The 25,557-nt window shown below is 35.7% G+C and overlaps 1 protein-coding gene across 1 annotated transcript in view; it reads right to left on the bottom strand.

The window, feature by feature from the left end:
• The window catches only part of LOC150075985 (prolow-density lipoprotein receptor-related protein 1-like), a 1,358,636-nt gene that overhangs the window by 746,828 nt on the left and 586,251 nt on the right, over nucleotides 1-25,557 (bottom strand). Inside the window, 2 exon segments of the mRNA XM_090387555.1 lie at nucleotides 4,861-5,041; nucleotides 23,250-23,483. Coding sequence (XP_090243681.1) covers nucleotides 4,861-5,041; nucleotides 23,250-23,483 — 415 coding nt within the window.

The raw sequence follows: 25,557 nt of genomic DNA on the forward strand, positions 1-25,557 counted from the left end.
ACCTTGGGGGTAATCGTGCAGTCACATATGAAGTTTTCTGAGCAGTGCAGACAGGCGTCTAGAGTAAGTTTTGGGGGTCTTGTCAATGATATACAAGAATTTTGCTAACAGGGATATGGGGGTCACATTTTGAACACTGTATATAGATCTGGATGCCTCATTTTAGGAAGCATGTGTGGAGCAGTTAGAATGAGTACAGAGAAGGACAATGAGATTGGTGAGCAGAACAAGAGTTTTCTTACCAAGAAAGGTTTCACCTTTGCAGAATCTGGAGGCTAAGAACCTGCGATGCGATCTGGTTGAGATGTTTAAGGCTTTGAATGGACTGAGTAAGCTCGATGCTGATGAGATTTTTCCTCTTGCTCAGACCACACACAACAGGGCACAAATTGAACTGAGGAAGGACAGCTGGAGAATAGATGTGTGGAAGTTTGCCAGTAGCCAGTGGGTGGTTGATTGCAAGAACAAATTTCCATTCACTGTTGTGCAAATTGATATTTTAAATAAATTCCAGGAAGAACTAGACAAATTATTGGAGGGAATAATTGGTGGAATGGGTGTTTTTTTTTTTTTGTTTTTTTTTGGTAATGCTACCTTCCTAAAAGATGATAGCTGCTCTACAACATCATCAATTTTTGTCCGTTGCACACATACTCTAGTTCTATTCCACCGATCCATTTAGAAAATATAATTCCTGTTTTCTTGACAGAACAGTCACTGACAATTGCTGTATCCTGTGGGACTATCACATTTTTCCACATAACTTAATTTATTTCTCCACTATGCAGTAGAGTGGCTAAACTGCAAGGATAAAACAACAAAATATTCTTTTTCACTACCTTGGTGATGTAATTGGTGGAAAGAGTAGAAGTGCAATGGGACGTTAATTGGATCGAAGGAATTTGTCACCCTTTTTATGAACAGGCTAGATATGACAAATTTCCAAGCAGAAGGGACTTGCTTTTACCACTGGACTGGACTCCAGTGGTGTGGAATCTGTTGCATCTACTGGAATTGTTTTTCTTCCAGTGAATGTGATGTTCTTTTCTTGTCATTTTCTTTAGCTATTATGTGTATTGTTGTGTGCTGCCTCCTTGTGGCATGGACAGGTACTATGGAGTAGTCTTCCAGGTGATCCCTGATAGCTAAGTGACCAGAAACACAAAACTACACAATAAAACATGCAAACTATGCAAACATAACACCACATGCATTTCTGGCTACTTCACATTCTGTATTCAGCAGAGTGTACCATGGAAGAGTTGAACTAATGTTTAGGAGCTATCTCATATAAGACACAACACATGTCCACACATGTTGAGTTGTGTTCATAATAGATTGAAAACAAAGGTGTTATCAAAAAAATGAACAGCTCTGAATTATTTCTTGCTGATTTTTAAAGTTATAAAATGGGGTTACTTTTACCTAGTATGCAAGCATGGATTAAAAATAAAACACCACTGAGCCTTCAGTTGGTGCATCAGCTGAAGGGTTAAACTCATCTATGTTTTCTAGTACAAGTTTTGTTAGAATGGACATAGCTTATAACGTGGATATATTCCTGTCATGTGACACTGAAATTTTAATATATATATATATATATATATATATATATATATATATATATATATATATATGAAAAATCATGTATATATTATTTCAATTAATAACACATACAGAACATACAGTTCTGCCAGAACCCTATTTTCTGTATTAACCCTTAGAATGAACTCTGAAAAATATAATTTAGTTGAATAATTTTTAAACCCAACAATGCTGAAATGAGAAATAATATTAAAAATAAAATTATTAAAATACAGTAGAACGTTGGTTATCCGGAAGTCAGTTATCCATAATGTCAGTTATCTGGAATAATTTCAAAGGCTGATCTTTCTTCTTTTTTTTAATTAACGGTAGTTTAGTAAGCTCTAGTTATAGTGATCGCATTTGCAAATTGAATTTTGATTATAATAAGCGAAAGATCGAGTTTACTACCCATTTATAACAGATTGTACAAACAAAAAATCCAATAAACTAAAAACTGCAAATTGTTTTTATTATTTTATGGTTGTGACAGGACCACATTTCCCATTTGGCACCATAGGCACTGTGCTCAGGGCCTGTGAAATCTTTAGGGTCTATGAAGGAAAGGGGGGGGGACCAGTTTTCGAGAACCATTCCTATGCGTTATATTTGCAATTGACTCTAGGAGAATCAATTCAATATGCAATTGCTATTTAGCGACCGTTCTCGAAACTAAAAGAATCAAAGTGATGGTCGCTATATCAATTGAGGTGGTTTCATTTATTATACAGGTAGTTCTTGACTTTACAAGTTAATTCGTTCCTAGCACGCACTCGTAAAGCAAAAAATCGTGAAGCGAGAATTAAATACTATAGACATATTGTTAAAAATTGGGGCTACGTTCTCAACAATGAAATTAGTTAGCTAATTAGTTTATGTTTAAACAATGATTGATTTATCCAAAGAAATTAAAACATAGCCTGTAAAATCAAGCAAATTATAATAATAAAGAAATTATTTATGACTTACAAATTTTAAAGAATGTTTATTCTTCATCATCGACTAAATACACACTCGTTGATCACTTATTATTGGCTCAGCACTCTGCTTGTTGCACAAGGAGTCGTCTTCTTCAGAAATGCTTCAAGAGCGTTTGTTTTAAAGATAATCTTCTATTTTATTTTCTTTATAAATTTCAATAGATGCATAAGCATTTTTTAACGGAACATACAAATTGCAACTAACACGATTTGCGTGGAGTAACAAGTTTACGAAGCTTAAAATAAAAGGAAGAAAGATCAGCCTTTGAAAGAGAATATTCTGAAAATTTATTTGTTTTTTATACGATTGAATATTTCAGTAAAGGGGAAACGCATTTCACCATAATAACGCAAAAAACCACAAAATTCCAGCTATCAGTATTTTTGCAAATGCAATAACATTGAGTTTAATACACGTTTATAAATGCTTGCAGTAACAGAAAAGCCAAATAAACCGGAAAGTGCAAATTGTTTTTGTTTTATGGTTGTGACCTCCAGAAATGTGTTTTAGAAAAATATCACAAAGGCATTCGAAATTCGAAAGTGTAGTGCATTGTAGTGATTTGAATTGGTAACTAATACAATTTGCACTATAAAAACGACCTTTTAGAGAGTTATATAGCGAAAATTTCAACTTCTGAGGTCGTGGAATGAATTACCAAAAAACAATGTGTTATTGGGTTCACAATACGATATTTTCATGATATGATGGTGTCTCTGGAACGGATTAATATCATAAAGCTGGGTACACTGTATTGTATAGCTATGCACGTGGTTTGAAATGCGGTATTTATGAATGTTTAACATTCATTTTTTGCAATTAATGTTCATATTTTCAATTTTGTTGATACTTTGAAAAAAAAAAAAATTGTAAACCTGGGAACTCGTAAAGCGAGAACTGCCTGTTGTTGAAACTTGAGTCATTAATTGACGTGATTTGCAGTCAAAGCGTTAAAATAGAAGAAAAATACTGCCCCTCTTTTTTTAAGTATATTTTGGAATAAAAGTGCATAGGGCCCACAAATACTGAAATCCAGCCCTGGGTTGTGATCTCTAGAATTCTATATAACCTTCAGAAATGTGCTTTAAAAAAAAAAAAAAAAAAAACCAGAGACCACCGGGTTTTCTTGGAAACCACGAGTGAATTTCAGATTAGTTTAGCTCCAGGTATTCGGCAAGAATAATATCGGCCCAAAACTGTGCGATTTATTATTTTTCTCAGTTTTTTATGTTAAATGTGAACAGAAAGAAATTGTGTAGTTTTAATATTGCAACAAAAAACGGAAATTAATAGAATTAGAAAAGGCAAAAATTTTGGAAATCTCTCCAAAAGAGTTTAATGTGGGGAGTTCAACAATTTATGGCATCAAGAAAAATTCCAATGCTAGAAAAGAATTTGTGTCGATTATGGATAGTGAAGGAGGATCTACCAAGAAAAAAAAAGTCGAAACCTGAAAATGCTGCTTTAGAGAGTGCGCTCACTTTATTTTTTTTTTGTTTTCTTCAGACAAAGTTTAGGTGAACCAGTGTCTTGCCCAATGTTGCGTGAAAAAGCAGTGGATTTTAATCAAAATTTAATAGGTAATGAAGATTTTCAAGGAAAGCACAGGTTGGCTGAAAAACTTTAAACTGAAATATGGTATACGTGAACTAGATATTCAAGGCGAGAAACTTTCTGCATGTGAATCGGCAGTAGCATCCTTTAAAAGTAAGTTTGCTTCAGTTATAGCAAATTAAGAGAAAGAAAACATTTATAATGTTGGTGAGACAGGCTTATTATGGAAAGCATTACAGAGAAAACCCTAGCCACTAAAAGAGAAATGCCTGCCTGCACCAAGTTTTAAGGCGAGAAAACAGCAAGTTACAATTGCTATGTGTGCAAATGCCACTGGGATGCACAGATTGTCCATGCTCATTATCAGTAAGTTGAAAAAACTGAGAACATTTAAAAATCGTTCTAATTTTCCTGTTTAGTATAAAAATCATAACATAAACAGAAACATCCTGGATGGATGTTTCTGTTTTCCGAGATTGGGTTATAATTTTCTTAGTTTATTAATCTTATTTAATTTAATCGTAGGGTAAGATTAAATTTATTTAATTTTACCCTACGATTTCCAGCAAGATTAAATTTATTTAATCTTACCAGAAAAATTATCCGGAAAATTTGGCTATCCAGAAGAGGTCTGATATCAATTATTCCGGATAACTGACACTCTACTGTATTTAATAAAATACATTTGTACTTTTTGGCACATATTGATAAATGCCAAATGCATAAGATGGGGTTACTTACGAAGCACAGCTATCCACATCAATTCCACGAGGCTTGTCATCAGGTCCAAGTTTAATTATCTTTTCAGCTCTACCAGTAGGAGTAGCTAAACTAATTCGGCTAATAGATGCATCACTGTGACTAGTCCAGTAAAGTTCACCATGAAGAGGTTCATAAGCTAGCCCTTCAACTGAGCCTTGTTCTGAAAATCAAAGCTAATTTCAATATGACACATCTCCACTGCATCAAAATTAACTGTTTTGCTCTAACATTATGATTATAATCGATAAGCAGATTAATGCCTTTCTGACAAAATTCTGAATTCTGCCTAAATTTTCATGGTATTTATTATTATATTTCATTTAACTACTATATTTACTGTCAAATTTTTGTTAACTCAATAGTTGTGTAGAGATTTTTTTGATCCTTATAATTAACAACTACTGGCCCTCCTGACTATCTGGAAAAGTTCACAAACATAAACTGAAAAATAAACAATCAAGCACCAAAGCAATTAAAGATATCAGACGTCAGCATATTATGTCAGTAAGTGTGCATTCTTTGGTCAATTTACCTGTTTGTTGGACAAAAAAAAAGTGTGTCCAGGAGATAAAACTATACAACTCTCATTATGAAAAAGCCAACAAAAGTTACTTCAATTGAGATGGAATTTAAACCTTGGTATTTTCCACAGAGTGCAGAATGACGATGATTGTAGTTTCTGAGCTAGCCACAAAGACTTTTTTATATACGTATATTTTAGAACCATAGTACAAATCCCAATGTGGAATTTGTACTATGCAGCCTTCTTTTAGAATGTAGCTGACGTTGCAAGGAGTTTCACTATTTGTTTTTAATTTTTATTTGCATATTATTTAGCATATAATAAACATAATGCAAGTAGGATCAAGTGTCTACAATGAATATGCGTGCACTAAGGTTATGTATTGTTTTGATAATGGATTATAAACAAACTTCCTACATTACCATGCTTATTGATAAATACACTCTATACAAATATGGATGTTTTAAGAATGATACGGTTAAACATATCATTCTTAAAATATCCAATGATGAAGAATCATTAATGATATTATTTAATCAATCAACAAGGACCTTTTCATAATACAGTAAAATTTCATAAATCTAATATTAAAAAAATCTGGAATCTTCAAAAACAAAAAAAAAATAAAAAAATAAAATAAAATAAATTAAATAAAATAAAATAAAAATTTCTCCACAAGTCCTGTGTTTCATTGAGTTGTTGTTATATATATATGACCACGGGAAATTTTGCTGAAGCTTACTGAAAGTGTTTTCTGATATCAGTCAAACTCCATGGCACATGTATGCCACCTGTTATTTCAAACTACAAGTGACCTAAACCAGAAGGTAGGCAGGGCTGTGTTGGTTGTGTGTGCGTTTTTTTTTTTTTTTTTTTTTTAATAATTGAAAGCTTGCAATGTGTAAACTATTTCCAGCTTATAATCTATGTTGGTAATAGCTTCATCAAGGAAACATCTGTCATTTGGAGGACTGACTTAAGATCATTGGGATGCTGTTGGAGAGGTTGATTTCATCCAAATCAGTGGTAGCCATGCATTATTGGCAGAGAGGTCATAAGCTCATGCCAAGTGATGCCTACATAATAGTTTATGCTTGCAGCTTTAAGATTCACCACTGATTAGAATCTGCATGCGCTGGCACCAGAGCTTCAATTAATAGGGACTGCATCACACATCCAAACCCTATTTTTGGGTTGCTGGTTTTGTGTGAGATCAATGCTCCTGTAACCCCCACCATTCCTATTTGGCTCTCCTACTTCACTCCACAGTCCTTTCCTTTTCTTTCCATATTTCCACTTCCCCATTCTATTGGGCGCCTCTGTAGCCAGGTGGGAAAGAGGAACAGTGTGTAGCACATGCTTCTTGATTAGACCGGGGTTCGAGGCGCCTCTGTAGTCAGGTGGGCAGGAGCAGCAGTGCGTAGCACATGCTTCTTGATTAGACCGGGGTTCGAGCCCGTGACCACCAAATACGGAGGATGCAGCAAGGTCAGAGAAGGACCGCCGCATATCCCCAGAGCAATATGGCCTTAGTTGCTAATGCTCCTAAAAAAAAAAAAAAAAAAACCAAAAAACCAACCGGGGTTCGAGCCTGTCACCACCAAATACGGAGGATGTGGAAAGGTCAGGGAATGACCACCGCATATCCCGGAACAATATGGCCTTAGTTGCTAATGCTCCTAAAAACCAAACAACAACCCCATTCTATTCCTTTTCACAACTTACAACATTACTCTTTCTGCTCAACCCTCCATAACTCATATTTGTGCACATGTTGAGCTACATCACCTTCAACACTTACTACATAAAACGATATATACCCTACCAATTACCAACCAAATAGAAAATGGGTAGAGTGGATTTGCAAAAATTTAAAAAAAATTTAAGAAAATATAAAGTCTGCTCTTATATAAAATAAATGAAGTAAGCGAAGATAGAAGGATATATATAAAAATTGTTGTTTTCTATATTTGTTAATATACAGATGAGGTTGCAACATGCTTGGTTTCTCAGTTTGTAGGTGGTGTGAGGGTTGGCAGGGCATGCTGCTACAGCGGAATCTGGGCAGATTGGGCTGATAGGTGGCATTTGAGATGTAGTGTTGACCCGAGATCCCCCCTCTCACTCCATAACCCCACACTCAGGGTGGAGTGGGAAGGGAGCCTGGGGGTGGTTATGTGGTTGGATATGAAGTTCTCTGAGCTGTGCAGAAGTGGCTGCTGGAATGGCTCATGAGGTTTTATCAGTGATGTGCAGGAGTTTTGCTGGGGGGGGGGGGGTAATTGTCCTGTTATTATGGCAGCAGTGGGGCTATGCATATTGGGTGCTACATGCAGGTCTGGGAGGAGCAATGGAATTGGTCAAGGGGAGAGGGAGGTGTTTCAGTTCTACAAATTGAGCAGCTAGGTGCTAGACACCTGCAAGAGGATCTGATTAGGGCTTTTGAGGCTTTAAATAGATTGAGTGAGCTCAGTGCTGATGAAGTCCTTCCACTTGCTCATATTACATGCCAGAAGATGGATGATTGTTGGAGCAGGCTTCCATCTGGTGTTGTGAAGGTGGGTGGTTTGAATGAACACAAGGAGAACTGAAAAGGCTGTTGGAGGGATGAACGGGTGATAGGGAAGTAGTGGCTTTTTTTTTTTTTTTTTTTGTTTTTGGCTGATGCTGTGTAGGCTTGCTGTCTTGCATATTTGCCACCACTAACCACTTTGTTACCAACAGATAATTTTAAATGGGAAGAAATCTGGAAATTAATTGTAAAAGCCACTACTTTTTTACCAAACATCACATATAGTTAAAGGTTTAAACCTAAATAGATACCAGAAGACTCAAGTTTCTGGGAGAATCTGCAGATAAAAGAACCACAGGGGGAGGGTAGGGTTCAGTGATCACAATGTATTGATGTGATATTTACTTACAAAAGTAAATACTGTTGAGAGCAAAGGGAAGGGCTTTAGCTTTCAAAAAGGTGGTGACTACAACAGTTTCAAACAGTTTTAACCCCTTCCTGGAACATTTTTTCGCGGAAAATGTGCCATAACAGATTAACTTTTTTTATTTTACAGATTAAAAGTATGCATCATGCGAATACTCATTGTATAGTTTTTTCTGTGTTTTTTTTTATTAATTTTTTCGTAGAAAATACACGGGAGTAATTAACCCCTTTGGGCTATCCCGAGTTATCTTGTGTATGCCAAAAAGTGTGCAAATTATACAGATTATTTTAATCAATTAGCACTTAAGCTAAAAGAGAGGCACAGAAAAACTCTTCGTTACTCATTATATAAATAAATTTAAAAAATCAAGTGGAATGCACAAATAGTAACCTCCTGCCACAAGCAATAATTGCAAACTAACTACATTCTGATACATGGCCGCCACAAGTGGACAGGCAAGGTAAGTGTCGCTTACGGGCAGCAGTTCAAGAGGGTGCCGAAATATTTTTTGATATTGTTTTTGTGAATTATTTTCGTGGGTTCAGTATTCTGCATTTAGGATGGCAAATTATATTTTGCTTACTGGCAGCACACTTATGAGAGCATCCTTGGACTCAGGGGAGGTTCCCACGGACTGGAGATGTGCAAATGTATCCCCAATTCACAAAGGGGGATCGAAGGGTGACACAAGTAATTACAGACCAGTTAGTTTAATTTCTGTTCTGGGTAAAATAATGGAGTCGCTGGTTAAAGATGCATTGCAGGATCATCTAGACAAGACTGCAGCAATAATTCAGACACAGCATGGGTTGATTAAGGGAAAGTCTTGTCTGACAAATTTGATAGGATATTATGATGTGGTTACAAAGGAACTGGATGCGAAAAATAATTTTGATATCATATATTTGGATTTCAGGGAAGCTGTTGACACTGTTGCGCATGGAAGACTATTGTACAAATTGGAGCAGAATGGTATTAAGGGTAAGTTGCTACAATGGATAAAAGGATGGTTAAGTGCTAGAAGACAGAGGGTGGTAATCAATGGGTGCTGCTCTTCTTGGACTAATGTTATTAGTGGAGTCCCACAGGGTTTGGTGTTAGGTCCACTGTTGTTTTGTATATTTATCAATGATATTGATGAAGGTATATCAGGCTTAATGTCGAAGTTTGCAGATGATACAAAGGTTGGCAGGGTTGTTAATGACAGTAATGGCAGTGTGCTACTGCAACAGGATCTAGATAATTTGGGCATATGGGCTAAGAAGTGGCAACTGAAGTTGAACCTTGACAAATGCAAAGTACTACATATGGGTAGAAGTAACCCTAGAGAAACGTACCAACTGTGTGGTGGTACTACACTTAAGGTGGTAGAAAATGAAAAAGACCTGGGAGTAATTGTGCAGGCAGATATGAAGTTTTCTGAGCAATGCAGACAGGCTGCCAGGGCAGGTAATGGGGTTTTGTCAATGATATATAGGAATTTTGCTAGCAGGGAAAAGGAGGTGATTATCCCTCTGTATAAGGCAATGGTCAGGCCACGCCTTGAGTACTGCGTACAGGTCTGGAGGCCTCATTTTAGGAAGGATGTAGATTTACTTGAGCGTGTACAGAGAAGGGCAACAAGATTGGTGAGGGGAATGAAGGGATCCTCTTACCAAGAGAGTCTTAAGTTCTGCAAATTGCAGTGGCTGGAGACTAGGCACCTGTGCGGTGATCTGATTGAGGTATATAAGGCCTAGAATGGGTTGAGCACGCTGAATTCTGATGGGATCCTTCCACTTGTTCAGATTACGAACCTAAGGGGGCATAAATTCAAATTAAGAAAAGACAGATGTAGAACAGATGTGCGGAAATTTGCCTTTAGCCAGCGGGTGGTTAATTGCTGGAACAAACTTCCATCTGTCATTGTGGAAGTTGATAGATTGAACAAATTTAAGGAGGAACTGGACAGGCATTTGGAGGGAATGGTGTGATTTTTTTTTTTTTTGGCTGATGCTGCATAAGCTCATACATTTGCTTTCTTGCATCACATGCCATTACTACTACTACTACTACAGGAATGTGCACCACTGTTCTGACATTGCTGTACAATATAAGTAAAATGAAAGCCGGTCATCTGCTGCCAGCCATAAGAAAATCCTGAGAAATCTTGGGATTTACCTGGTTAATGCAAAATTAGCCACATAAATACCGGAGAAAATACGTTTCAGCCTAAAATTTGGAGGTATTATTGTATCCCAAGATATTTTGTGTAGTTCCAAATAACTTTTAAAACTAAAAACAAGATATCTCGAGATAATCCATGAAGGTGTTATATTCAGTGGGACTAACTGACAATGTTACCAACAGTGAATTTTAATGAGAAGAATTCAGGGAAGTAATCATAAAAACTACAAGCTTTTCATACCAACTATGAGATACTATTCAAGGTTTAGACCTAAATGGATACCAGATGATGTGACAAGACTACATCTAGCAATGAAAAATGCACAAGATGCTTATAAATTACTAGGAGATACAGACACCTATAACAGATATAAACTAGTCAGTAATCAAGTCACAAAGTGGATTAGGCAAGTTAAGGCAGATTAAGAAAATTCTCTGGCAAAGAATGCATTGAACACCAGTAAAGTCTTCTTTACTCATGTAAACACCAAAAGAAAAGAGGTGAATCACATTGGTTCATTAGATAAGAATGGTATAACAGTTGGTGATCTTGCTCAGGTTTCTGCAGACTGCATAGATATTTTGTATCTATTTCATACAGGAAGAATTTTTTGGGACTAGGAATGCCAATAAGGGACCTGGAGTCCCTCATTTATATTCCTAACTGATAAACGCTCTGTCTTCAAACATAATCATTTGCTCTTCCTGGACTGAGTTGATTTCTCCTAGGATTCATGATGGGGCTCATAGTTTTCTATATTTATTAATGATATCGATGAAAGAATATATCAGGATTAACATCTACGTTCCAGATGATACAAAGGCTGGCAGGGTGGATAATGACAGTGATCAGGGTAGGCTACTGCCACAAGATATATAAAAGTTAGGCAGATGGTCTGAAAAGTGGCAACTGAAGTTTAACATTCATAAATGCAATACTGTGCAGTACAACACTGAGGGTAGTGGAGAATAAAAAAGACCTCGGGGTCATTTTGCAGTCAGAGCAGTGCAGAGAGTAGACTGCCAGAACAGCTCCTAGGCTTTTGTCAATGATATACATTAAGAATTTTTTTCAGCAGGGAGAAGGAGGTGATTATCACATTGTAAAAGGCAGTGGTTAGGTTACACCATGAATACTGCATCTAGGTCTGGAAGTCTCAATTTAGGAAAGATGTTACTACACAAGACTGAATGCAGAGAATGGCAATAAGATTAGTGAGGGGAAACAAAAAAAAGGTATTGTTACCAAGAAAAGCCTCGGCTGTGCAAATTGAAATGTCTGGAAACTAGGCCTGTGAGGAGATCTGATCGAGGCATTCAAGGCAGTGGTGGACTGAGTGAGCTAAATGTTGATGGCATCCTTCCTCTTACTCACACAACACACGCAAAGGAGCATAAATTTAAAGGGAGAAAGAATGGTTGCAGGATAGGTGTGCAGAAATTTGCTTTCAGCCAGCAGATGATTGTTGGAACAAACTTCCATACGGTAATATGAAAGTGGGTAGTTTGACTAAACTGAATAAATGAATGGGAAAATAGATAACTTATTAGTAGATTTGAGCAGATGATATGGGAAGTGGTTTTTTATTTATTTTTTTATGATTCATGCTACATAAGCATGCATTTTTGCATTCTTTACCACTGGTAACACTAATATGTCAGTGAGATGGTAAGTCCCCTTTCAGACATAAATTTATCCTAAATAAATCAAATTACATAACTGCCTAGAAGAGAATATTCAGAAGTGAACAATTCCACTGAATCAGCAAGACAAAATGCTTCCTTTGCTGGAATAAAAACTCTCGCAAACTGAAATTAATGTTTGAAAAGAAATGACCTAATTGGAGTGGAAATGGGTTGTGTGACTTATGTAGAGAAAATGACAAAATATAACTGAGAAAATTTAGAAGGAAAAAAATTTGGCTTTTTTAGAAGAAATTTCATAACCCAGGAACAAAAATCAGTGAGCAAACAACTTCCTAACCAGTAAAGATATAAAAATAAACTAAGGTGTTAATTTTCACAGCATATGAATATAAATATCCAGAGACTGTGCCCCTGGCAGGAATAGTACTTAATCATTTTATTTTAAGCCTCAAGTATAAAAGATTATCTATGACAACTAAAATATAAATTAACCCAAAAACAATATTATAATTTTGAAAAGAGGAACACACACAGTGATAATTTGAATGTGATGAAAAATAGCAGATAAAAAGTGCACCAAGTAACTAGGCAAAAAGTATGTGTGTTTGTTTGTTTATTTGGTTTTTAGGAGCATTAGCAACTAAGGCCATATTGCTCCGGGATATGCGGTGGTCATTCCCTGACCTTTCCGCATCCTCCGTATTTGGTGGTGACGGGCTCGAACCCCGGTCTAATCAAGAAGCGTGTGCTACGCACTGCTGCTCCTTCCCACCTGGCTACGGAGGCGCCGCAAAAAGTATGAGAAACTGCCCCAAGCTTGAAATACCATGCACAGATCACATGTAAACATAAAATACAAGACCAAAATAAACTAGAGAAGCTGTCGTGTTAGACTTAATAAAGCTAAAATTACACACATGTGTAAAGAATAAAACAAAGAAAAATACATCCCTCACCCACCCTAATTTCCAGCATATGCATTTAATTGAAAATTGAGACAAAGGAAGTTTTATTTTTTAAATATTTTGCACGAGGTGTGATCAAAAATAAAAAATCACTGGGAGCTAAATCTGATTAGTATGACAGATGTGGGAGACCACAATGATGGAGTGCTTTGCAAGAAATTCATGAAAAAAGAAAATGCTAAGTGTCCAGGAGTGTTATCATGATATCATGCCCTTTTCTCCAAACAACATTGCACAATAACCACAAAACTGTTTGGCCATGCAGGACCAGGGCCACCGCAAGTGGGTAGGCAAGGTAAGTGTCGCTTACGGGCGGCAGATCAAGAGGGCACCAAAAAAACTTTTGACATATACAAGTAGGACCTCTGTTTAATTAACGAACTTCTTTACAGCGAAATTTAATATTTAGCGATACATGCAATATCACATATTCTTTCATTTTGCTCAAAGGATTTCATAATTTCGTTTTTTTCCTTTATCAACAGAGGCAGACTGGCCTTACTGGGGAAAACCCCAGTGGGCGAGAGGCCGGTGTGATTTTGGCCATAAACACTTGTATGAGGTCGCTACAAGTTTTCCCCAGTAAGAATTTTTGACAGTTTATCGGTATTGTTTTTCTTTTTCTCTCTGAATCTGTAGTATCTCCACCAGCATGCTTCATTTTCACACTTTTCTCAAGTATTTTACTCATTTTTAGAGGAAAAAACACAATTTCAGTATATAAAGGACAAAAATGAGGAGGCATGTTTGATACACATAAACAAAGCTGTCTGCGTGTAGCAACTGAATAAACAAAGCAGCAAAGACAAAAAGCACACTACTATCTCCTCATGCTAGCTCACATTTAATAAAACACGTTTTGGAGATCACTACCATAAAAAAATAAAACACAATTTCCAGTTGCGTTCCTCCTGGTGAGGTGCAGTTTGGTCATAGCAGCCCTTGTGCCAATAAATCCCACTTATAACAGATTCCAGCAGCAACAACTCCTGCTGCTGGAATCTGTTATAAACGGGTAGTAAACTTGATCTAATTGCATTTGCGATAATACCATTAGCTGCAATTGTGGGTTTTTATGTTATTATGGCGAAATGTGTTTCCACTTCACTGAAATCTTCAATCATATGAAAAATATAAATACATTTTCAGAAACATCTGTTCTTTCAGTTCAGGTGATTCCTGAGTTCGACTGCCATTTCTTGTAAACACAAAGGCAAATCGTGCACAAGCGAATTCGGTTCATGTTATATACGACATCGTTCCCCTATTTATAAATTGTGTATGGTCGAATTCGTTAGTGTAAACGTGTGTTATACAAGGACTGACCGTACTATATACTGTATTTTAATTTTTCCTCAGGGTAAGTATTTTTTGTGCTACCATGTGCAACTTATTTGTTAGCATATGTTTATAGCTTTGATTCTTTATACGATTTCAGTTTTTTCGCATTGCTTATAAATACATGAAACTTACCTCCTAATCCATATGGTATGGTTAAAATATAATGAAGAAATTAAAATGGGAAATTAAAAAAATATAAAAAAATTCCCCAAAGGGGGAAAAGTGCACTCTTTTCTGCTTGGATCATCATATATAAAAATTAATGATTATGAAACTTAGTAGTAGTACTAGTAGTGGCATGTGATGCAAGAAAGCAAGCGTATGAGCTTATGTAATATCAGGCAAAAAAAAAAAAAATTACAACACAATCCCCACTAATTATTTGTCCAGTTCCTCCTTAAATTTATTTAACCTATGAATATCTACAACAGATTTGGGTTTTTTTTTTTTTTTTTTTTTTTAGGAGCATTAGCAACTAACGCCATATTGCTCCGGGATATGCGGTGGTAATTCCCTGACCTTTCTGCATTCTCCATATTTGGTGGTGACGGGCTTGAACCCCGGTCTAATCAAGAAGCGTGTGCTATGCACTGCTGCTCCGTCGACGTGGCTATGGAGGTGCCATACAACAACAGATGGAAGTTTGTTCCAGCAACTAACCACCCGCTGGCTAAAGGCAAATTTCCGCACATCTATTCTACATTTGTCCTTCTTCGATTTCAATTTATGCCCCCTTAGGTTCGTAATCTGAACAAGTGGAAGAATCCCATCAGAATTCAGATTGCTCGACCCATTCAAGGCATTATACACCTCAATTAGATCACCTCACAGGTGCCTACTCTCAGCTGCTGCAATTTGCAGAACTTAAGCCTCTCCTGGTAAGAAGATCCCTTCACTCCCCTCACCAATCTTGTTGCCCTTCTCTGTACACTCAAGCAAATCTACATCCTTCCTAAAATAAGGCCTCCAGACCTGCATGCAGTACTCAAGGCTTGGCCTGACCACTGCCTTATACAGAGGGACAATCACCTCCTTTTCCCTGCTAACAAAATTCCCATATATCATTGACAACACCACATGACCTGCCTTGGCAGCCTGTCTGCATTGCTCAGAAAACTTCATATCTGACTGCACAATTACTCCCAGGTCTTTTTCATTTTCTACCACCTTAAGTGTAGTACCACACGGTATGTTTCCCTAGGGTTACTTCTACCCATATGCAGTACTTTGCATTTTTCATTGTTAAACTTCAGTTGCCACTTCTCAGCCCATCTGCCCAAATTTTCTAGATCCTGTTGCAGTAACACACTGCCATTACTGTCATTAACAACCCTGCCAACCTTTGTATCATGTGCAAACTTCGATACTAAGCCTGATATACCTTCATCAATATCAGTGATAAATATACAAAACAACAGTGGACTCAACACAGAACCCTCTGGGACTCCACTAATAACATTAGTCCACGAAGAGCAGCACCCATTGATTACCACCCTGTCTTCTCTCACTCAACCATCCTTTTTATACATTGTACCAACTTACCCTTAATACCATTCTGCTCCAATTTGTACAGTAGTCTTCCATGCGCAACAGTGTCAAAAGCTTTCCTGAAATCCAAGTATATGATATCAAAATTATTTTTTGCATTTAGTTCCTTTGTAACTACATCATAATAACCAATCAAATCTGACAGACAAGACTTTCCCTCAACAAACCCATGCTGTGTCTGAATTATTGCTGCAGTCTTGTCTAGATGATTCTGCAATGCATCTTTAACCAGGGACTCCATTATTTTGCCTGGTACAGAAGTTAAACTAACTGGTCCTTAATTACTCGTTTCACCCTTAGATCCCCCTTTGTGAATTGGGGACACATTTGCACATCTCCAGTCCGTGTGGACCTCCCCTGAGTTCAAGGATGCTCTCATAATTATGGCTAAGTGTTTGCTTACCTCCTTTGCCATCTCCTTTAATATAACTGGATAGATCCCATCCACCCCGGATGTTTTTGTTATGTTTAACTTCAACAATTTCTCCTACACTTTGTTCTCAGTTATTACAAAATCATTAAGTACCCTGTTACAATTCGATAACCTTGTGGCATTTTCAAACCTTAATAACTCATGTGTGAATGTAGATGAAAAATACTCATTCAGTTTGTTTGCTCTCTGAGCAGGATCATCAACAGTCGAACCATTGATGTCAAGTGGACCAATCAGATTCATCCCCTTCCTTTTAGAGTTTATATAAGTAAAGAAATCCTTGCTGTTTTTCTTAGCATCCTTAGCCAAAGATTTCTCGTAATCTGCCTTCGCCTTCCTAACCTCCTTTGTGACTTGATTACAGACTAGCTTATATATATATCATAGGCTTCTGCGTCGCCTGATAATTTATATGCATCCCATGCATTTTTCTTCTCTGCCACGTATGAGAAGGACCAAGAGTTCTAATGTTGGACTTCGGCAGTTCCGTCATCAGTTGGTTCATTTAATCAGGAAAGAAATTCTGAGTGTTATAAAGGTAACTCTAGCTCCCATGGTGCATGGTTAGTGTGCGTGTGTGCTGGAAATTTTACATGTTATCTTGCGAGGTTCAGTCAGAAAATCATTCAATGGCTAAAGCTTCGTGTATTAATAATAGTTTATAACTGGAATTCAGTTTTGTTAATATTATTGCAGAATCTGTTTGAGTGTTATAATTATGTGAATGCGAATGCTGACTGAGTTGTGTTGTTGAATAATTAGCACGGAGGCTGGTTTGGTGATATAAGCTCTGTTATTTGCAGTTTTAGTGGATCCAAATTTGGCCGAAATACTACCAATTCCGTATGCATTAGGGTACCTACAGATGCTCTGGCTTGCCTGCACAGGCAAAGTTTGTACAGTCAAACCGGAGCGTGTGTATTTAGTGCAGGCCGCCTGAATGGCCATCAGGCCCAGTCTGTGTAAATTTGAGCAATGACATACCCTGCAGAGACCTGTAGGTCTCTGCAGGGTATGTCATTGCTCAAATACACACAAACCCAAAGAACCTTGTGAAGGTGCACTCAATGCGGTAAAGAAATTCCCTACTTGAAAAAATTGTTCTATAATTATTAGCTTCACAAATTTTGATTGTAATTGGGCCTCTGACGTCAGAAATTTCCAGATTCTGGGTTATGAGAGTGAGCAAACAGATGGTTAGACAAAAAACCAAACACAGCGAATGAAACAAATAATTCATATTTAATGCACTTTAAATTTTTCTTCCTTAAGCTGTATGAAGAAATTCTTCTTCGCTACCCTTAAATATAATACTGTATTACTCCATTTGAATTGTTACAATATATTTTTAAAAACAATTTTACAGATACTTTTCGAAATGTAGCAGTCGCACTAAGAATTTTTATAACTTTACCAGTTTCAGCTGTCTGAGGTGAGTGGAGTTTTTCAAAATTAAAATTAATCAAAAATTATTTATGATCGACAATGTCTGAACAACGACTTTCTAATTTGGCGATAATTTCAATACAAAATCACCTTTTGGAAAAAATAAACATAAATAAAATAATTAATAAATTCACATTTCTTAAAGCAAAGAAACATAAATTTATATATATATATTTTTTTTAAATTATAATTTTCCTTTTATTTTATTATTGTGATAGAATAGGATTACTGTGATTTAGAATTTAAAAATTTATTTCCAGATTTTCAGAATGATTCTTATTTTTGCTTGTTTCATTATATTATATGTGAGATATTTTGTAATTATTTTCATTTTTAATAAATGAATGCTATTTTATTTATGCTTTATTTTATTTTTGGAATAAGAAGGGGTGAGGATGACCCTTCTTATTCCATGGTTAAGAAATGGGCAGTACAATTTAAACAAGAGAGATCGTGGAAGATGACCCATGCTGTTGAAGACTTGCTGTTATTTTTATTTGTTATTTGGTTATTTTTTTTAGGAGCATTAGCAACTAAGGCCATATTGCTCCTGGATATGCGGTGGTCATTCCCTGACCTTTCCACATCCTCCGTATTTGGTGGTGACGGGCTTGAACCCCGGAAGACTTGCAATGTTCATCACTCCAGAAGTTGTTGACAGTGTGCACAATTTGGTGATGAGTGATTGATGCATGACTGTTCGGTACACTGCCAGCATCTTGGGCACCACACAATAAAAGAAGTTCTCGCTATGAAAAAAGGGTCAGCATGATGGGCCACAAAGTTGTTGAGAGCAGATCAAAAAAAAAAAAAAAAAAAAAAAGCTGTCAAGTCAAGTGAACATTTGCATAGTTTTTAAGCATATCCAGCAAACTTCCTTACAAAGTTTGCAGGATATGTGGGATGAGACATGGGTCCATCACCTTCAGCCAGAGGCAAAGAAGCAGCCCAAACAATGGAACTGCAGCTCTTCTTCCTGTCCAAAGAAAGCAAGTCTCAGCTGGACAGGTATTTCGAACGAACAGAGGGGTGAAGTGGATGTGGTTATTTTTTATTTATTTATTTATTATTATTATATATTTTTATTTTATTTTATTTTATTTTTTGGCTGATGCTGCATAAGCTTGCTTTCTTGCATCAAATGCCTCTACTAATGCTAAATGCTAAGTCGATTCCTTTGGCAACACAGGGGCATATCATGCAGACCCTAGGAGGCATTTGTGTGAAAACATCAAAGACAAACACCAAGGAAAACCAAGACTCAACAAAGGAGTCTTGTTCCAACAGGACAATGCTCCTGATCAAGTCTGTCACTACTATGGCAGCACTGCATTAGTGCAGCTTATAAATCTTGAAACATCCCCATATTCATCAGATACCAGAAAAAAATACCTGGCTGGCATCCATTTTCTTACTGACAGTGAAGTCACTGCTGCAGTGGATGTATTCTTGGAGACCCAACAGTAAATTTTCTTTGCAGCTGAAATCAATGCATTGCAGCACTGGTGTCAAAAGTGTATTCTCCAGAGAGGACTAAGTAACATGTTACCATAATCCCCAAATAAATTCTTCATATTCAGGCCACAAACTTTTCAAACATCCCTTGTATACAAGGAGACTTTGAATATATGGGCTTTAGAGCTTCTTAATTATGCATCTCATAAGCAACCTGGATGAGGTCTGTAGGGGCTCTGAGAGGAGGACAGTAAAATTAATGAAGAAAATTTTTAACAGTTATAAATGATATCAGAACTAGAGACTATAAATTCAAATTAAGGGGCAAGAGGTTCAGACCGGATTGTCAGAAGTTCTCTTTTAGCCATTGAGTTGTTAATTAATGGAATAAGTTGTTTTTATGGTTTTGAGGTTGACAACTTAGGAAAATTCAAAGTTCAGCTGGATAGGTACCTATGTGAGGAAAAAATAACATGGGTAGTTTATTTTATTTTAATATTTTTTAAAATTTCTCTTTTACTGGATGGTGCAGCAAATAATAATAATAACTAGGGGGGCTTCGCCCCCTGTTCACTTCTTTTGATAAAATAAAATACTTACAGAAGCTTTCGACTCTGCGTGTGTGTGTCTCTTCCTCAGCTATGAATATGTTCCTATATCTATATAATATCAGTGTAGATACCATAGACAACTCTTAAAGAAAAACTATGATCGTAGCATGAAAGGCATCATTTCATCTGTATCTCGTATTGTGCTCATCCTTCACAATGAGTTACCATGTATCGCATTACCTCGAAAAAGTAACGCTTCACTAATAAAGAAGACTATTGTCACTTATTCTCAGTGGGCACCACCACCCAGGTAGCACTGTTTCAAGGCTAGTTGGTTTTTCATCAGTGGGTGCCATTCACACTATGACTGTAGTTTTTCTTAAAAAGAGTTGTCTATGGTGTATCTACACAGATATTACATAGATATATAATCTTAAAATATTATGCCTTGTGCATTTAGTTTATTTAAATAAATACGTTACATATGGAAATCAAGAATGGTACCGCGTGGTCATGTTAGATAAACATAGAGCATGATCATGCTTAAACACAGTAAAACAAGCTTCTGTTACATATTTTTTGCATTTGTTACGTATTACCACATAATCCGAATCTCTTCTCCCATTGGCTGAATAAATATCATTAGGAAGAAAATTATTTTAATGTATAGAAATTTAATGTTTAAGTAATAGCCAAACATTCAGAAAATATATTAATCTACTATTGAAGAACTATTTGGCTAAAATGTGTTTTCTTTTAAACTAAAGGTCTCAATGAACTACAGATGACCCCCGCTTAACGCTGATAATTTGTTCCGGAAAAAAGAGAGCTAAGTGAGCGCTGCATTCCCATAAGGTAACATATGTATTTGTGAGTTGCGGTTGGTGCCACAGTAGTGAAAAGATGCACAAATGTCGGTCAAAATATTTAATATTCAAATATTTGTACATATAGAATATTCTGCATTACACACATATATAATTATGTGGTAACTAATTATGGATCAAAATTAAACTTAAAATTTCAATTAAAATCATGACATAACGAACATTTTTTTTAAAATCATGAATTTAATTGATCTAAATTTATTTAATTTAATTAATGAATTTAATCATGAAAAATGTGTTGATTTTGGGTTGTAGTTTGGCCCTGTAGTTTGGTAAACTAAGAGGGGTTTTAATTTTAAATCCCCACAGCGTTACCACTCCCCCAACAATAAAGCCAACCGATCCTTCACCGCTTTGAAACCTAGCATGTTTTTTCTTCTTTCAATATGAAACTTCTTTTAGGCATTCGTTTCCAAAAAAGTCCTGCTTCATCTATGTTAAAAACTTGTTGAGAAGTATAACTCCTTCAACTCCTTGAACTGCACTTGCGGCTTCTCCCTGGATTTTAAATACTGTTTTAAATTCAACCAGCCCTTACTAGTTTTTAATGGTTCCACATTTTTTTTTTTTAGGTGAATTTTCTTCAGCTCATCGTATAGGCTCTCTCTCTCTCTCTCTCTCTTTTTTTTTTTGTTTTTTTTTTTTTTTATAAAATTTAACTTAACTGAATTCTGCACAGGATATTATCTTCAATAATATTAGTTAAAGTCTCTCCATTTCAATCCTAATAGCCCAGCCCTAGTTGTTTGCATTGGAACAGCTGTCTTTCCCACTGCTAAAATGAATTCTTTATTTTTTATCATTTTTCTTACAGTTGAACTGCCATAATTTGTGGCAGTTGATGTGTGCCATAATTTAGGACTGGCAGTCCTAAATTATCGCACACATCCGCTTGTCGTTGACCAGAATCAATTTACTTCAAAACAGCTAATTTAATTTTCAAATTCAGTCTTTTTCTTACATTTGTAGTCTTCGTACTGCGTCCAGACGTTGCTTTGTCATTCTTATCAGCCATTATTTTAACTCTTCGAAAATGTAACTGCATTGGTTGCATTAATTATGATACAATGTTCGAGTAAACTGTCCATTACGCACGATGTCTAATATTGTACTGAGTGATGACTAGACTTCGGATAAATGCATATAACGCAAATATTACAAGAAATATACTTGATCATTTTCTAAAATATTGATCTTGGAACTACGTAACAAGTCACTGTACTGCAATTAAATTAGTGTGTGAGAAAATTTCACTGAGCATGGGAAAATTTCTCAAGTCGGTGTGGGAAATGTTTTTATGCTATTTTGCTCTTCATTTTCACGCTATCGACTCCATCAAATGAAACAATTTCGTTAAATATGCCAAAAATGCAATTTGTAAAAGAGCGTTATAGTGAATCAGCGTAAAGCAAACCGCGTTACAATGAGGGCCTGCTGTATATCCAAAAAGAGAGAGAGAGAGCCTCCAATCATGATGGGATTCGAAGCCAGGCAGGCCTCTTTGCTGTGTTAGAGAATAGCAATTGTAATTACTATTTATCCCTTCATGCTTAGTAGTTATCACTGTACTACTCATAAGTTAATTCTGTCTTAAACTGTACCATTTAGTGTAGAGGATAAACTTGTTTTCTCCTTGTACACAGCTGCTTAAGAACTGAGTATATCACTATCTGTTCAGCATAGCTAATTAGTTCAGTATCAAAGTCTTCAATTATAATTTTTATCCATGGGAATCAAATTCGACCAGGAAAAATATATTTTTTAAAATTTCACTTTTGTAAAATAAAACTAAAGTGACAGCTGAAACATCTCTTAACATACATCACAGATAGTATTCTAATACTTACTAATATTATAATATGTTTAGGGTGGTGTAGTGTGTGATACTAAAAACAAACAAATTGCTGAGGAAAGTTTAGTCATTTTTTGTTTTCAATTGGACTGGAGTCGTACCATAAAAATACTGTAAATCATCTTTCTCTTTGTATGCAGCTACCATATAAGTACTGAGTTTAGTATTATTTGTTCAGAATAGCACCAGATTTCTCAATATCGGCATCACTGATCACCACTTTTAGCCATGTAGAGGGATGGAAATTCATTTTTAAATAATGAGGTTTTTTAAATTTCATTTTAAACACTAAATATAATTTCTCAACATATATTTATACATATTAAAAAGTGCATACAATTATGAAAAATTATCAGACTGAAAAATGCTATGAGGGAGAAATTAAAAAGGAAAATATGTTTAAGCATATAAAATTAGAGGACATGGCAGTTGTTCCATGAAAATAAGTAAAAATGAATGGATAAGAGTTTTTTATTTTCTCAGAACTACAGCTAGGTTGTTATGGCAGTCTGCAAGGCTGATATAATCAATGCCTAAAGATATTTTCCTTTTTTCCTCTTGCTCCATTATGACTGTTTCTGACTAGTGAAGATAATAAAAAATAATAATACATACTTTCAACTATTACTGAATGATTACTCCCACTGAAAAACACACTGTTAATACTACCACGTTGTATGTCTGAATAGAAAATTCGCTGGCCAGCATAGTCAAAAGATAGCCCTATTACATTACGCATATACTCTTTATTTGAAATACTTGGATATGGAGAATTCAAGTTGTTTTCGTCAAATATGTGAATACTGTCAATCTTCAGAACTCTTGAAAATATCACAAATGCATCATATGCTGAAACAGAAGGAAAAAAAAAAGTAAAATATTTTTAACCCCAAGCAACTGCAATAATAAATTATAGAATACTAAGATATGATACAAAAAAAAAAAAAACAAAAAAAAAAAACACACTGCAAGTACTCACTCTAAATCTATACAAAAAGGGAAAATTCATTCAACTAACAAAGAATGTCAACTAATTCTAAAAAATCCTTTACTACGATTACCAGCCCAATATATGATTTAGGCATCCTCCACTAATCTACACTCAATGGGACTCTTGAGTTTGTCTAGAAAAATATTAATTGAATATGGAATGATCTTAATAAGCCTTCTATTCATTATTGTATTTCTCCGAATGTTTTTAAAACAGCTACTTCGAGATTCTCTCTCTCCCTCTCTCTCTCTCAGTCTGTGCTATTTTTATACTATCATGCAGAAAGAAAATAAAGAGATCTAATAGCAGCCAATTTTAACCCTGAAGCAAATCGCCCATCTAATTAACAGACACCAATATAGATTCTGTTTTGTTTATTCACAAAACATGGCTAATATAAACAAGATATCTTGTTTATATCATCCACATATTATCAGCAAATACCACTGAAAGGATTAACCAAAACAGTTAATCCTTTGCAACTGAAAGCCATGTTTTAAATTAGGTTTTACATAACCCAATTCATGATCTATTTTACTGGCCAACGTGATTTTTATCTCCATCCTCTAATAAATCAGCTGTTTGCAGTCAATTTTTATGTGTAGATTTCAAAAATAATTTTTAAAATTTTACATAATTTCACAATTTCTAAATATACACGTTTTTGTGTTTACCCATAATATGCTTATCTTACTATAACTGAGGTAAATCTAACTACAATTTGTATTTCTACAAATAAAGTAGATATGACACTGATGTTTTCTATTACTTGAAAATAATAATAATGTTTGCATGTGCTCATAGATGGCAGTAATGTTGGGGAGGGTAGAAGTAATAACATGTTCAGCCTTTTCTATCTACCTGCCACCTCTCTTTTAGTACTGGAAAGACAATTGAAGTGCGAGTACATCAATTGCGTAGTGTTTGTTTCTTGTGTTTTGCTTAGCATTGTATTCTTAAAAATTTTAAGCAGAAGCAAAGAAGTGTCTGAATCACCCTGACAATTTCTGCTATGTGGGTGGATGGTTTACAATAAAATCTCAGAGAAAGAAAATCTACTGAATTACTAAATGTGCATATTCTTTGTGCTTTGTTTGCAAATCTATGATAAGGCCAAAACGTATGAACTATATTACATGCAAGCACAAATCTGAGAATGTGACTAACTGTGAGAATTAAAAGTATGCCTTTTGCTGTTCCTATGGTATGGAAAGAACTGCACAATCACATTGACAATTGCTATTTCTGAACGGCAAAAATATCAGGGATGTACAGAAAAGACAAGAGCAGCATCAAATATCTTAATGTATCATCTGAAATAAGTTGTGTTCCACAAAATGAAGACTTGCCTTTACCAGATCACCTCCAAATCTTGGAATAAAAGAACTAGCAATTATGAAAATATCAAGGGTTCTTGTGTTGCAGACTCTGTTGGACGGTGCACTTCAGCAGATCTGGACTACCAACCAGAAAATTATAACGTGCCACACTTAATTAAAGCGAGATGTGCTGAACGACTCCGTTTGTGATTTAAACTTATTTAAAGGGCAAGCAAAACACTTTGGTCCTAAGTTACAACAGCAGAAGTTACTTGAAGCAATAACTAAAATTACAGTGAAAAAAAATTAAAATTATAGTAACTAAATTAAAATAACTAAAATTAATTGAAGTGGTAACCATTTATTGGTGGCTCAAAGATAAGTTTAAAAGCAGTTTTGCTGCAAAACGGAAATGCATCTCATCAGTTCCTCTAATTTGTGTTGTTGGCTTTAAAGAAAATATGTCAAAGATCCTGAGTACAATAAAGTACCATGATTTTGCGTGGTGCATCTATGATGATCTTAAGATAACTAGATTACTCACTAGTTTATAGGGAGGTTTCACAAAATACCATTATTTTCTGTTTGTAGGACAGAGGAGCAACAGAGACAC

This window comes from Mastigoproctus giganteus, chromosome 13 (genome assembly GCF_048544385.1).
Source record: "Mastigoproctus giganteus isolate SK-2022 chromosome 13, ASM4854438v1, whole genome shotgun sequence".
Classification (NCBI taxonomy): domain Eukaryota; kingdom Metazoa; phylum Arthropoda; class Arachnida; order Uropygi; family Thelyphonidae; genus Mastigoproctus; species Mastigoproctus giganteus.